Genomic DNA, 15,866 nt, shown 5'->3' with positions numbered 1-15,866 from the left:
AGGAAAAAAAAACACTGGGTGGATTTTTATCATTATAGGATGGATGTGTACACACACTTCCAACACACATTTATGTTCAAACAACTTGTAAAGTGAATTTTGCATCCGATGACCCATCATAGTTCATAGAAGTAATAGAATTTGTTATTATTCTTTAAATTACTGCTTTAAAAATCCGTTGACTTCTTTTTAGCTGACACTCCTCTTAAGTTCACCCACTGCAGACAGTTTAGTTGGTTAGATACAATGTTTTTGCATCTCACGAATATAATTTATATGAAATTGATTTGATGTTAGTGATTTAAAGGGAAATATTAAAATAACTGATAATAAAAACCCGTTGTGTCTGAATAAACTTGTCCAATCAATGCAAGATTTGCTGTATATTGTGATTTTAAAAATGACATTTTGGAGCAGAACCTGTTTTCAGGGTCATGTCAACATTTCACTTGTCAAACTGCTGAATATGTTAGAACCTCTATCTTTTGTAGTAGTCACTTAGAAAGTACGCTATTTTTACACATCAGCAGAAAATCTTTTAAGTGAACTCGCTGTCTGTCTAAAGGTGCTGGTGTATGACAATGTACGTTGAGAACTGTGTGTGTGTGCGTGCACATGTGAGGCCCCAGACCTGAGTGTAATCAGCTGACTGTACCAGTGGCACTGCTCTAAGTCTGATTAATGAAGCTGTTTATTCCGCACCTCATCAGCCACTGCCAGCGAGCTCTCCACTCCCACAGGGAACACCACTTCACCAAGAAAGAGAGAGAGAGAGAGAAGAGGGATAAGAGATGGAATGCGTGAGACCTGGAGGAGTGCGATAGGGAGAGGAAAAGGTTTTTTCGAGAGGACGAGGAAAAGGACAAAATGAGAGGCAGAGGACAAAGGTTTACAGCCAAAGCACAAGCTCTTGAGTTCAGTATCTGCTCTTTATTTCTCCTTAAAGATCAGCACTAGCACAGATGCCCTAATCGCTTCAAACATCTGTCCCGGCCGACCTCATGACACTGGCTTTAAAACTCACCCGCAGGCTCACCCTTTTTTTCCTTAAAGGGATGGGTCACACTAAAATTAAAACTCCGTCGTCATTTACTCACCCTCACGTCATTCCAAACCTGCATGACATTCTTTCTTCTGCAGAACACAAGAGATGATGTTTGAAGAATTTTTGTTACCGACCACTGACTTCCAGTTGTATGAAAAAAAAAAAAAAATGCATCTCTTAAAATATGTTCTTTTGTGTTCTGCAGAAAAAGAAAAGTCATACAGTTTTTGAATGATGTGAGGGTAAGTAAATGAGGACAGGTTTTAATTTTTGAACAATCCCTTTTAAGGGGCCAGCAATTTTTTTTCTTCTCTATGCTCCTCCTATACTATTAATCAGATTCATTAAGGTTTATTTATTTTGGTTTACCATGACTATTTCCATCCTTTCTATGACCTGGGGGCTGTTTCTTAAAACTAGTTTACCAAATAAGCCAGACTTATTTCAGTAATTCTGACTTATTTTAACTTGATTTGGTTTCCAAACGTGTCACTTTTAATGTCCAACAACAAATATTTTTGCAAAATTTATATTTTATTCAGAATTCTTATTATTCTATTCTGCTCCGTCTGTGTAGCACGCATGCGCACAGCAGCGCTCGTTCGCGCGCGTAAGCCCCGCCCACTCCTGACAGCAAAATGGATATATTTGCATGACTTTCTAACATTTACAGATGAAAAATATACCTGTGACCTGTCAGTTATGCACTGAGGAAAACACGTCTCAAATGCATTTAGGGCTGCAACTAACGATTATTTTGATAATCGATTAGTTGGCCGATTATTCTTTCGATTAATCGATTAATCGGATTAAAAAATATTGCCCAAAAAAAACACTATTCCACATTCTGCCCAATGTTCTACAAACAAACGTGACAACTGAATGCTATGAAAACATACCGTGCTTAATTTATTAGACCACTTATCATAATAAAGAGAAAACATATTTTAGAAATTTGTCAAAAATTTGTTTAAATTTAAAAATGTTATTGTAATTTATTGGACATAATAATAAAAAATGGCCTCATAACAGCTTGCATTCTTGCTGGTATTGTTTATGTACTTTTTGACTGCAATTGGGTATCGCGAAAAAAAAATACTCAAATAAAAAAATAAAAAGTGCTCTGGTTTTCTTTCATAGATAACAGCAATAATGATATTATAGCATTAAAAATAGCCTACTACTGTTACTAAAGAGCTTACACATATTGGAGTACTAACCAGTACAGAAAGCCGAAAAATGATTTTGGTTATCACCAATACTGTTACTTTAGAGCAGCAGTGGCATTAACCTTACATAAACACATTGTTAAACTTACATAAATTTGTTAAACATTGTAAAAATTGAATATAGTTTAAACCTCTATTAAAAATTAAAATAATAAAGATAATAATAAAGACGAATAAAAACACAAACTCAGTGTTAACCAACAGGTAAGAGTAATGTTCTGCAGGAACTACTTTGATCAGTCACCTCGTCATTTCTTTATCCTGTAAAAGGCCGTTATGGAGCGTCTCATGTTTATATTCAGACAGACAATTACACGCTGTTATCCCTTTAAAGTTCCTACTCTCATAAAATATTCGCACTGCATGTTGACTTTTAAACCTTAAATTAACTTTCAACAACAGATAATTCAGCACAGTGGATATGTTTGCGCTGAAAAGCCTATTAATAGGCCTATTTCACAACGTGACGTCAGCAAGCCGGAAGTAGGGAAAACTCTTTTCCGGTAAAAGCGTTTCCAGAACAATGGCGGAGACTAAAAGTAGTCAATCTTGTAGCGTACCTTTGTGTTTCAACTCGAAGAAGAAACAACCGTATTTATCGTTTCATAGTTTTCCTAGTGATGAAAATATGAAAAAGTGCTGGATTTGGGCAATACGAAGAGACGAGGGGGCGGCATTTACAGTGAGGAAGGGTAGCACTTTCGTGTGTTCTATGCACTTCACGGAGGATGAAGTCCGCGTCCATCCACAGTCCGGGCGGTAGTAGGTAGGTGTGTACCACTTGCCAGTGGTAGGTGTGTGATTTCCGTAGTTTGGCTTGGCCCCCAACAAACTCAGTGTGTGATGCTGCTCCAATGTCTTTCACATCAGGGCACTTTACTTCTACCAGGCCATAGGGAGGGTCTTCATTTGGGTCAACCACCTTGCCATCTGGACTAGCACCAAGGTGTGGAGCTTCAGGGTGGATGATGAGACCGCATGGAAGTACATTCACACTGAAAGTCTCTGCATAGCGGCGAAGAACCTCTGGCTCAAGTTCAACTCCTCTACGCATTGCTTTGGTCTGGGGCGCACCTTTAATGATCCGGCCAGCAAGTGTTTTTGCCGTGGATTCTGACCTCACATGAGCTGCTTCATAGAACTTGCTTGCTGTAAGTCGGAGGCGACGCATGCTGAACCAGAGTGGGCTTTTGGATTGATCCCGTGTTCCCACCTCAATGATCCCTGACATTTGAGGTGTCACCTCCAGGCTCTGCATATGCATGAGTTCAGCCCAGCTGCCAGGGACAAAATGATATTGTGGAAGTGTGTATTGTGCGACAGGTAATGGGGGGAATTCTGGTGCATTTGGATGGGCAAGCAAATCAGTTGGCAGCACAACAGGACACTGGTAAGAAAGCAGTGAACCTTTTGGGACCTCTCCAAATTTTGATGACACCATGGTTACAGCAGACATCCCATCAACAATCTTTGCTATGAGGGGTTGAGGTCGAAGTGAAATGAGGGATGCTGCTCCAGCAATCACATCATTATCAGGAAAAGGTCCTAAAACAAAATGTTTGTCTCACTGTGTTAATTGTTAATCATTTCATAAATTTATTTTATTAGTATTTGGAGATTACCTCCATATGCTTTGTACAGGGTTGATTGCACACTGCTCCTACCAGAGGCTTTTGGCTTGCGCACCACAAGCTCATCCACTGGTTCTGGAGTTATGCCCTGACAAAACATTTATTATATATATAGTACGGGATTGTAGTCTGATTTGCACAATATGCACTTCAAATTTATATGTATGTATATATAATATTTATTTATTAATGCTGACTTATTACTGCTTTATTTATTGTTATCTGTTGTCAAATAAAAACTTTAATTATCAGTAGTTTTCTTATTCATTTTACCTGGGTGCGGGGCCTATGCCAGGCCTGCTGCTTGCTTGTGGATGCAAGGGCAGCTGGAACATTTTTGGTGCCTAGCGCACTAAAATGTGCTGTCTGGTAGAGTAGTGCAACCAGATGGTTGCACAAACATCTTCCAGCAGCACACGAGCATGTATATGCAGTCAGTTGGGGTGGTGTGCTGGTTTCAAGTGTGATCTAAAAAAAGTGATAAAGACTTGTATTTCATATATTTAACACATATTTAGGGTGTACGCTTTGCTCAGTATAACACTTTTTGTGTGTGTGAGAGTGCGTGTGTATACACACATACGTATGAATGCAGTACTATGCAGTATCACATTCTACGTAAACTTAATCCTAACTGCAGGTGGTGCTGTTACTGCTAGACTTGATCTATTGATAGTGAGACACTTAATGCATTATAAACAATTATTAGCTAAATCCTGAATGTATTTACCTCAAGCCGATGTGGTTCCTCACGCTTTCTTAAGGATCTATAGCACCTGCCCCTAATTACTACTTTCCCTAAAATAATGTTTGAGACTGAAGTGTCCAAACACAAAAACAGTTATTAACAGGACGTTTTTTTATTAATAATAAACCAATTAATCCATAAAAAAACATTGATAATTCGGAAATTAGCTACCATGGCTGTGTAATACATACCTTGGTAATCAAAAACAAATTGTTCATAAAAAAATTTATAACCCTTGTCCAGTTTTGATCGCCTCACATCTCCCTGCAATCTATCAACAAAACGGACAACATCTGCAATTCTTAGTGTTGGTAAACTAATTAATGACTGTGAGAAAACGAGTTCGCACTCCATTATGGCAATGAATGAAACGATCGTAACGGGCAGCGGCGCGACCGGAAGTACCGCTTCCCTACTTCCGTTCTCGGCCGCCATATTGTGAAATAGGCCTATTGTCTCCCTCTCTACTGTGTTCTGTCCGTCTGACGCGCGTGCGCGCGCCCGCCGCGCCGGCGCTCATTCGGTATTTTAAACTTAACACAGACTGTCAGGACGGACCTTTATGCAAAAATGGAAATGCTCGCGTGAATTTGTGGCATTTATAGATAAGGATATGACCGTAAACTGAACGTTTTTGCGCTGAGGACGCACACGCATCTGTCAAAGCGCCTGACAGGGCAAGCCATTACTCTTATGCATTAACTTAAAGCTTAAAATAAAGAATTATCATGTTTTGGGCAGCTTGGATCACGTGCTTCTCCGGCAGAATCTCATTCTGTTTCCTCCACTATTTTTAGATGCATTTTGTCCATAGAAATGCATTATTCAGTGCCGTAATTTGACTAACCAGCTGAAGTTGGACGTGCACTGTGGGCAGACCCGATTAATCGATAATGAGAATCGTTGTCGATGATTTTCATAATCGATAATAATCGATTTTATCGATTAGTTGTTGCAGCCCTAAATGCATTAAACAGCACAGATATATTCGCTGTTTGCAATGGTGGATCGATTTGATCCATGATCGACCTTAAGGGCTGCTTAAAATAAGCGTGCACGTCACATTATCCTGACTCACTGAACCTGGGTCGAATTAGTCAGATTGCGTGCACTTGAAATGTCGTTTATGAAACCGCTTTAGTCCCGATTGATTTGTTAGGTTATTTCAAGTCAGGTTTTGGACTTTAATCCCGCTTTTCTTAGCGTCTTTTATGAAACAGCCCACTGTAAAATGAAAAAGACTGTTTTTGCTATGATATGTTTGAGACGTATGAAAATACCCTCTGTTGTGATTGGTTCCTGCAAAGGCATGCAAAACCAACTCCTGTCTACTTGAATGGGGAAATTGTGAAATCACAAAATCCAAATCACTGTTTATGTGCCCCCATCATCGTTTCCAGTCTCCACAGAATCAGCGGCTTCAACTGTCCTTTCAGACACAAACATCTAATTAAACTGGTTGATGAGAAGCGCCAAAATCACATTTAAATAAAATATTTTAAATCGGCAACAAAATATGACATGACCTGTCCCATAAATGTTTCTTAAAGCATATTTCAGGTTGCTAAGCCAATGCGCATGTGCATTACCAAGCACACATTTCATGATGCATGATAAGAACCAGATCTTTTGTCAGCAGCTGCAGTGAATCAGTGATGCAATGATTTCTTGCAGTTTCTCCCATTCATAGTAATGTGGATGAACTGTCATGCAGCCCTGCCCACACTGAAAAATCATTGTTTAAAAATTCATTAAACATCAAATATGTGCGTATTGGCTGCGATATTGCGCTTCCCAACAATTTGATTTCTGTGTGGACAGACCACTTTTAGAGTACTTACACAAAGCCTTCAAGAGTAAATAAAATGTTTTCCTTGATACTACCGTTTCTCACCCTCGCACACCTGAAGCATTGACTGCTGCGTATGAAAGTCTCACAAAAATAGCACAGGGCTATTACATGCCTCTTGCTCCATCTCCATAACAACGTCCAGGCCTCTAAAATGAAGCCATCATCACACAAAAGGAAAGAAGAACATTGACGGCAAGAGAAAATTACACCACTCGTCTGTGCCAATCAGTGTAATAACTCCGTATCGGACTCTGTCAGGAGAATCATGCTTGATAATACATGTGGTGTGTTCTTGTTATTGAGAGAAAGATGCACAACATTTGAAGTCGTGATGGTGATGTAGGGAACTACGTCGATGTATTGAACATCTGAAATTGTCGGCTTTTCGAAGACTCTTAAACTGGAAGTGGCACACGGTTTATACTGAGCTCAGGTTCAGTCAATACACTGAGCTCATGGATTACGGTTTCACACCTGTATTCAATCTCCTTGGTTCAACTGTGCTTTTGTCAGTGTCCTTCCATCCAGGGTCTATTGTTATTTTATCCTTGCTGCTTTCTTCCTCACTTCCCAGCTTGTTTGATCAAGGTTCGACAAAGTCAAAGGAGCTGCTGCTGCCAGCAAGATGGCGCTGGTCCATTTCTCTTTCTGTCACAAGGATCTATACTTCCACCTGTTGATGATGGCTCTTACACTCAATGCAGTGCTAGCTTACTTGAATCAGAATCACACTGGCAAAGCAAGGAGGTCTGGTCATTTTGTGAAATAACTAATGATCTCTCTCTCTCTCTTTTCTCACAGATTTATTCCTCACCACCAAAGATGGATTTGAGACCTGGATCAATAAGGTAGATTAGAGCCCTTTAATCTTTAACACACTAGTGTATTATCATTGAGCAGGCAATTCCCACTGCTTGCAGTCATTTATTTGCATGAGCTGTCAATGTTGTATTAGCGAAGATTCGCTAAAGAATTATACAAATCAGGAAACGCTGCAAAACAAATTAGCAGTTTGCATGGCGACTGCAAATCTTGTGGATCAGTTCTAAGTGCTCCCTTATGGAGGATGCAGCACTTGGACTTTCTCAATTTGGCACACTTTACCAAGAATGTAGAATGTCACTCAATCACAGCAATCCTGACACCTGAATCAGCTCTTTAAAACACTAAAACTGTGCTCGACTATATAGCATGTCTGGATATGCTCCTAGTATTCCTTTCCATCGTTGGATTAATAATTGCAATGATCAATATAAAATTAACACAAGCATTTCTTTTAAAAAAAATTCTGTATAGCGTGACTTTTAAAAACATTAAAACTAAGCACTTTTGTGAACAACACGTTTACATGAAAAAGAATAACAATAACTTAATTTACTTTACTTTTTACTTTTGTCATTTAGCAGACGCTTTTGTCCAAAGCGACTTACAAATAAGAAAAAGTAACTAAAACTAAAAGTTACAACTCTATAAATACTATATACCCATATATTTAAGAAAATAAAGAAATTAAATTAAAATAGTAATTTAAATAACTACAGCGGTATTTCAACACATTTAGTGCTTGGTTGAACTGGATTGCAGGTGGTTAGTTTATACAACACTGCTTTTGCATTTAAATGCATATTAATTCTTATCAGTGTTGAAAATAATTGTGCTGCTTAAATCTTTGTGGAAATTGTGATCATATTTTCAGCATTCCTTGATAAATAGAAAGATCAAGTGAACATTTTTTAAATCCAAACTTTTATAACATTATAATATCACTGTTATTTTTTATTCATTTTAAAGGGGATGTCTAATGCTTTTTCATGCATACTGATGTATTTACACTGCTAAAGAGTTGGATTCTCATGTTAAACATGACCAAAGTCTTAAACTAGTTGGATGTATGGCGGAGTATTTCTGTGCCAAATACACTCCTTCAGGGTTTGTATATGTTTCGAAAAGTGTTTTTCGAGTATGGCCCTGTATGACATCATGAAGGATGAAAATACTGCAATACTACTCTATAGGGAGCTCAAGATTAACATGAGATTGACGGATTGTGTGTTATGTCCTCTTTAATGCATCCTTGCTGAATTAAAAGTATTATTTTTTTTCCAAAAAATCTTACTGACCTCAAACGTTTTAACGGTAGGTTATGTAACCGAGTGAGAATGAAACAGAATCAGGAGGGAGAATACGTACCCTCACGTATGTGTGGTCCTCTTAACTTCCACAATACAGTCAGAGCTGTTTTAATGTGTATTAGAGTTAGAAAGTGTGATGACAGGCACCAAGATGGATGAAAAGACTTAAAGTGGAGAAAAACTAGAAAAAATCAAAGGTGAAGAAGTGAAGGAAGTTGAGACGGACTTTCATAAAGGAGAATCTCAGGCTGTGGGAAACTACAAAAATAGCAGATGATAAATAGTTGAACAATGCAAGCGAGCAAGAGAGAGAGAGAGAGAATTGCAATGTGCCGCAGTGACCCAAGCCGACTGTAAAAGGTCAGTGGTGCATCGTCTCGAAGCACCGCAGCTTTTCTGGAAGCATTTCCACTGCCCTCTATTATCTTCCAGCGTGGCACGAGTCTGTGGTGCTCCGCCGCTGATGGTGCTTCAGAGATACAGAGGGAGGGAGTCGGGTTAGATCGCCTCTCCTCTTCCCGCAGGGTGCCTCATCATTTCATTCTGAGAGCGAGAGGCTGGTGACAGAAGTGCAGGGATGGATAAAATGACGTGCTGTGAAGACAGACAGGCAGGGTGGAAATAAAGAAAAGGAGGAGATAAGTGGGTGGATGATTAAAGAGGGGGAGCGATGGGCAATTGCTAATCACATCTGAGGCTGCAGCCATTTTAGACTCTGCTTAGTTCATATTCCTTGAAAGAAGCTTAAGGGATCTGAATGAAAAACACAGCTGATTGGTGACTAGTCTTTGATTACTGACTCTTACACATATAAACAAACACACAGCACCCCCTCAGAATCATTCTTACAGACACGCACACATACCTCACAGGGAAATGTCTCCCAGTAAAACCGCAATAATCCTGCCACTATTTACTGTGAGGTTTGGAGTTAACAGTCTTTGGTAACAGGCCAGTGCCCTGTGCTTCCTGTAGCACACTCCGTTTTAATTACTTTCCTCTCGCTCTCCTTAAACACTTATTCCCAGCCCTGATTATACATACACTCGCTCACAGCAGCTCCAGTGTTTGTTTAAATTGAAAAGCTTCAGCTGTAGACTGCATGCAAAGTCATTACTGTAATACAAGACGCCATCAGTCATTTTAGCAGCTAGACGGAGCCACCCGACCAAACAAACAAGCTAGAAAAAAATTAGCCCTCTGATTTTTTTTAGTTCTGTGAATTATTTGTTTTTTCCCGAGCTCAAGTTACAGAGTTAGCCCACCGTTTGGTGAAAACACCATGACTGTGTAATTATGGGTGCCCTTGTAACATTAATGCGTCCTCACACGTTCACCGGTTGAAGTTACGTCTGCTCGCATGTCAATCACTTGTGATCTCAATCATGGCTGCCGCAACAAAACTCAATCAGTGCACTGCAGCACTTAAACACGCATTGTGTCGCTCGCACAGGAGGCACACAATCAACCTGCAGCCTGTATTTACAATCCAAAGCCTCAATCAGACCCTCTTTATGTGCTGATTTACTATATGGATATACTACCAGGGGCTTCAGATCTTTGTGGATGAATATGGAGTAGATAGTAATGTTGTAGCACACATGATAGTTCCTCTTTCAGCCCAGCATACATAGCTTTCCTGTAGTTCAGACAGTAAGGTCAAGGGTTTGATTTCCAAGGAAAGCAAGTGCTGATAAAATGTATACCTTGAATGCCTGTCGCTTTGAATAAAAGTATTTGTGTAAATGTAACATTCGTGTGATTAGTTTTGAGAAACGTTTGCTGCTACGTGTCAACAAATATCTCTATATTCTTGGGCTGCACAATTTATTGTATTTAAATCATGACCACAATTTATTTTTCTCAACCACAATTTTCTGCAATATTGGCCCACTTGTTATTTATGCTGAAAACGTTTTTTGATTTTTTTTTCATTTGACATTTCCATTATTTTTCATTGGTAACAAGCCTCCACAAACTTTCAAGCTTGGGATTGCCATATGTTAGCAGTAAATGCCACAATCAGTCAGAGCTTTTCTCTTAAATGGATATATTTTCCACCCAGTGTTTTATGCAATTTCCCATCCTGGCAACCATGTGCTCTCTGCACTTTTCAAAAAGAAAAACAAAAAAAAAAGGCTGAATGTCTGAAAACACCACCAAACTTGTATGTTAATGTTTAGTGATCTCTATTGTAATGTTTTCATCAAATGCATGTGCAATACAGCCAGTCTGAGTTCTTTCACAAAAGTTGCTTGTCTAATTTGCTCTGACTATGTCTGTGACACGTGAATTTATTGAGCCACCAGAGTATGTTTTTGTTGTTTTAATAGAAAACTGTCAACATAATTTGGAATTATTGGAATCAATATTATGAATTTCACTGTTTTAGAGTTTGAGAGAAGCTTGTTGAGGTTTTACCAGTTTTCATAAAGCATTGAATGTGTTTAGATGAGTGAAGTATATCAAGAAACTAGATGTGGTAAAATAAACTCTGCATATGAGTTGACACTCTTGATTTGTGCTTTTTTGAAAGTGCAATAATTCTGATTAAAAGTGGAAAAAAAATTTCAAATGAGAATAATCATGATTAATAATCAAGGTTATAATTTTTGAGCAAACTGATTGTGATTATTACTTTAACCATTATTGTGCAGTCCTGCCTGTGTGTTCTGCATACAATAAAATGTATTTAAAATACCAGCATGTAGTGAGACCAGAGGGAGGCTGATGTATTGTGTCCTTCTCTATTTATTTACTCTGAAGTTTTCTCCCTGTTCTACTTAGGGATTTAACATGGTTATGGCACGGCAGCAAGAGCTTTTTTGTTGAAAACAACAATTAATTAATGCTATTCACTCCATAAATCTCTTAAAATGCGTAGCGCCTATTATAACAGAATGCTTTCTGTTTGCTAATGATCGTCAAACTGCGAGGTTCAGCATTTAGTAAGCATTAGGAAAATGCCTCAGTCCAACAGCCCTCAGAGAATGTTATGGCACATCCTCTTTTATAGCTTTTACAATTCCAATGGTGCTGCCTGGCCATTTTTAACTGCCTGTAGAAGGGAAGATGAAAAATGAAAATTTACTTTCATGTTTTTAATTGTCTTTAATTGTCTTTAAAAAGACACTGCCCCTTAAGAACATGGATTCTATCTATCCATTCTCCAGCAATACACACAGTTACTCACAACCCCCTGAGGCCAACATGCCATAGTTACAGCCCCTTCCTATTAACATCAGTGTTCAATCAATCCAGTGAGACAGACCCTGTGACTCATCACGGCCTCGTTCTACTCTGAGAAGATTAGGGTGAGCAACTCAAGTTACCATTATCTTTACATAAGCCACAATCACATTACAGTTGAACTGCCTCCCGCAATCATGCACCAATCGATATTATACATGACCACCAGATGCGTGCCTGCAGTTTCATTGGGAAGGCTCAAGGGAGTTTTAAATGGAGATCGATAAACACTGTCCACACAGAAGTAAGGAGGCACTTGAGTTTTGTGCTTCATGAGAATTATGAACAAATCCTTCTGGCCAAGAGCTGCCGCATAAACCATCTCCGATTATCAAGTGGGACAACCACTACAAAAAGATAAATAACACATAGTCAATTGAATTTGCAATGCCAAATGTGGTGCCAAATGTGTCGGTTTTTTAAGATTGCATATTTGTGAATATTTTATGAACACAATTAAATATTTTATATATTATAAGATTAAATAAATATGCATGTAACCCAGTTTGTTTCTTTACAAAACCTTTCATTTTTATTATTTAAAATGAATGTTAGAAGCAAGAGTCACAGAAACTTTTTTTTAGTATATTTTAAAAATTTTCCCCTATTCCCCTCTCAAATTGTGATCCAAAGCAGTATGTGTCATCACATATAATGAGACCAATTACCACCCTGCCATCTTAGTTTTGAAAGACTTTGAAAGCTGACAGAAATGCTGCATCTGGCCGAGCTGAAGTGATTAGAACGAGGTGTTTTGTGCTGACTGAGCCTCAGATGGTACTGGAGGTAATGAAGCGATTTATGGTCAGTTACAGGTTGGTGGGAGTGGAGGGGGGAGTGATCTTGTGAAGTGTTGGAGAAAACGCACTGGAACTCAGAGAATGACACGGAAACATGAGCTGCTGGAGGCCAGCTTTCTATTGAAACACTTCATCATTTAGTTAAAATGCTTTAAATGACTTTGTTTCCACATCAATCTACACTTTATGCACCATAATGACAAAACAAAAAACTAATTTGTGAAAACTTTGGAAATTTATTTAAAAAAACATTGCATAAGTATTCTTCATACTCTTTTCTGGGGCACTTAAAATTTAGCTCAGGAGCATGCCAGTTTTGCTGGATCGTCTTTTGAGATGTTTCTAGACTTTGGTTGGTGTAACTTGTGGCAAATTCAATTGATTTGAACATGACTTGATAAGGCACATACCTGTCTAAATTAGGTTTAGCAGCTGAAAAAGCATATCAGAGCAAAAACCAAGCCTTGAAGTCAAAGGAACGGTCTGCAGGATTTTGTTGAGCAAAAATCTGGGGACGACTACAAAAAATTCTGCTTCATTGAAGGTTCACAGGAGCACGTGACCTCCATGATCCTTAGTGGAAGAAGTTGGGAACAACCAGGACTCTTCTTGGAGCTGGCCAAACTGAGCAATCAGAAAAGGGCCTTGGTTAGAGTGGTGACCAAGAATCTGATGGTCACTCTAGTTGAGCTCCATAATTATACAGTATATGGAGATGGGAGAAACTTAGAGAAGGACAAACATCATTGCAACACTCCATCAATATGGCCTTTATGACGGCATGGCCAGACTCAATCCTCTCCTCAGTGAAGACATATGAAAACCCACTTGGAATTTGAAAAAAAAAAAAAAAACAATGTCTTGGATCAGTGGTGAAGCATGGTGGTGGCAGCATCATGCTGTGGAGGGTGTTTTTAATCAACCGGGACTGGGGACTTGTCAGGGTAGAGGGAAATATATCCTTAATGAAAAGTTCAGAGTGCTCAGAACCTCAGACTGGGCAGAAGGTTCCCCTTCCAACAGAACAATAAATGCCCTTGAGTGACTCAACCAGATCGGACTTGAACCCAGACAAACGTCTCTGGAGAAACCTGAAATTGACAGAGCCATCCAGCCTGTCAGAGATTGAGAGGATCTGCAAAGATGATGTGCAAAGCGTGATGCATCATGCCTATAAAAAAAGCTTCAACTTCAGCTTCAAGTACTGAGTTATGGTTATGAATACTTGTGCAATATAATTATTTCAGTTTTTTCTTTTTTTAATATTGTCTCTCCAATAAAAAGCTTATTAACTTTTAATAAAGTTATCTCAAATCTCTTTTTGCTTTGTATTTATCATGTATGAAGTGTAGATTGATGTGGAATAAAAGGAATTTAACGGTTTAACATAAGGCTGCAGTTTCATGATGGTGATATATAAAGCAGTATAGCTCTGTGTCTCACCTTCTCTTTATTCTTTTCTAACAGACGTCCTTCTGTTAGTTTAATTCTCATTCATTCTGACACGTTCTTCTACCTGTCTTCTCTATCCGTATTCTCGAAGACGTGTAGAGAGCATCTGACATAGCAAATGACTCATCATTCAATAGTAATTTGGCTTTGATCTGGTCCTTGTCAAATGTATGTCTCTCTACTGTCTACTTCACATTATTTTGGTGGACAGTCAGTACACTGTACAGCATTTTTGTGTGGAGGCCTGTGTTCAGCGTGTAGGCTGAATCTCCCAGGCTTTTCTGAAGCTCCTGTCTTAGTGGATTTCCAAGATGCGCTTTGATCACCGATGACATGCTATGCTCTGGCTTACACGGGCTAATCAATGAGCACAGTAGCCTTACCCTGCCATCTGACCCCTCCGTACTCCAATTAGCCGTCATTCTGTGACCCCTGCTGCCTACCTGCCAATCTCCTTCAGTCCACTCCTGCAACACACGTCTGCCGTCTGTTACCTTCTGTTCTCTCTGCCCCACTGCCTCATGCGCTGTCAATCAGATTGAAACTTCCCCTTTAAATTCAGCTGGTCAGACTGTCAGACCACACATTTGTTTTGTCTTGCTGCATTGTCTCGTAATGTCCATCAGGAAGTACAGACGCCCAGCAAGGATCCCTAACCTGTGTCAGTACAGGCTTCCTTTTATTCATGCCCACAGTGGCTGATGCACTAAATTATTAGCTCTGTTGTGACGGCACCGCTGACACTTTTGAAATTAGAGGTGTTTTTTGTTTTTTCTTTTGCTGCTCAAGGACAGGATTTTTTTTTCAACGGTTGTAAACTCTGCATGAAATGAAATGTACTTTTTAAATGAAATTAAATTGTCTGTTTTAATCCTGTGAAATCTTTCTGTTCATTAGGATGGAAACTTCACCAAAAGCCTGTCTGTAAAGGCACCGGAGAATGCGAAGAAAGTGGGACAATCTGCATTCGTAGACTTCGGTGAGTAGTAGCATATCACGGTGTGTAGCCCATTTGTGTTGTGTTTAGAGGTGGCATTACACTGGCTGTGATTTCTGGGATAATTCATGCATAATATGCTCAATTCTTATGCAGTTCAGAATCTGAATGTAGCCCTGAGTTTCTAACGGCAATACATGCGCAACACAGAGTACCAAATTGAACGCACACACATGGTACCAAATTGAATATTAGCTCCTGTGGGATCCTATTAAATATTAACAATACAAATTTCCCCTTTACAAAAGCATCCCACTGATAGCAGGGATGGCACCGGCAGTGAAATCTCACATAGCATAAATGATTGATAGGCAAAGTGAAATGACCTAAGATTGAATATGTTCCACTGAGCTGCGTCTCAGGAGCTTGGCCTTTATATTCAAAGCTAACTGATCTGACCAAACTAGAGCCCTTCTCTGCACTCTTTAATCTGTTTCTTCTGATCTCTTTCTCTTGTCATTTTGGAAAATGTCACTTCAAGCTGTTATGGTGTTTTCACAGCAAAGAGCTTCAAAGGATGTGAGTTTTAAGCAGGATCAGTCAGGTGGTGGTTATGCTTTTTGAGGATTGTAAATTATAGTTAACAAACTAAAACCGTAAAAAATGTAATTGAAATAAAATAAATGTTAACTGAAATAAAATTAAATGAAAAATATAACCTTATTTCATTTCAGTTTACCTTGATGTACTAAAATAACTTAAGATGAAAATTAATAAAAACTAAAGACATA

The 15,866-nt window shown here is 38.9% G+C and overlaps 1 protein-coding gene across 2 annotated transcripts in view; it reads left to right on the top strand.

Annotated features, from left to right (window-relative positions):
- LOC306872603 (T-cell immunomodulatory protein-like) overlaps nucleotides 1–15,866 on the top strand; it is a 151,095-nt gene that overhangs the window by 33,615 nt on the left and 101,614 nt on the right. For both annotated transcript variants that reach the window (XM_079421227.1, XM_079421226.1), the window contains exons 7-8: nucleotides 7,307–7,353; nucleotides 15,036–15,117. In XM_079421227.1, coding sequence (XP_079277353.1) covers nucleotides 7,307–7,353; nucleotides 15,036–15,117 — 129 coding nt within the window. The remainder of the gene's footprint in view (nucleotides 1–7,306; nucleotides 7,354–15,035; nucleotides 15,118–15,866) is intronic.

The sequence above is a fragment of the Barbus barbus genome (genome assembly GCF_936440315.1).
Source record: "Barbus barbus genome assembly, chromosome: 1".
NCBI lineage: Eukaryota > Metazoa > Chordata > Actinopteri > Cypriniformes > Cyprinidae > Barbus > Barbus barbus.
The sequence above is the reverse complement of the archived record's forward strand: the minus strand, read 5'-3'. Positions and strand labels throughout refer to the sequence as shown.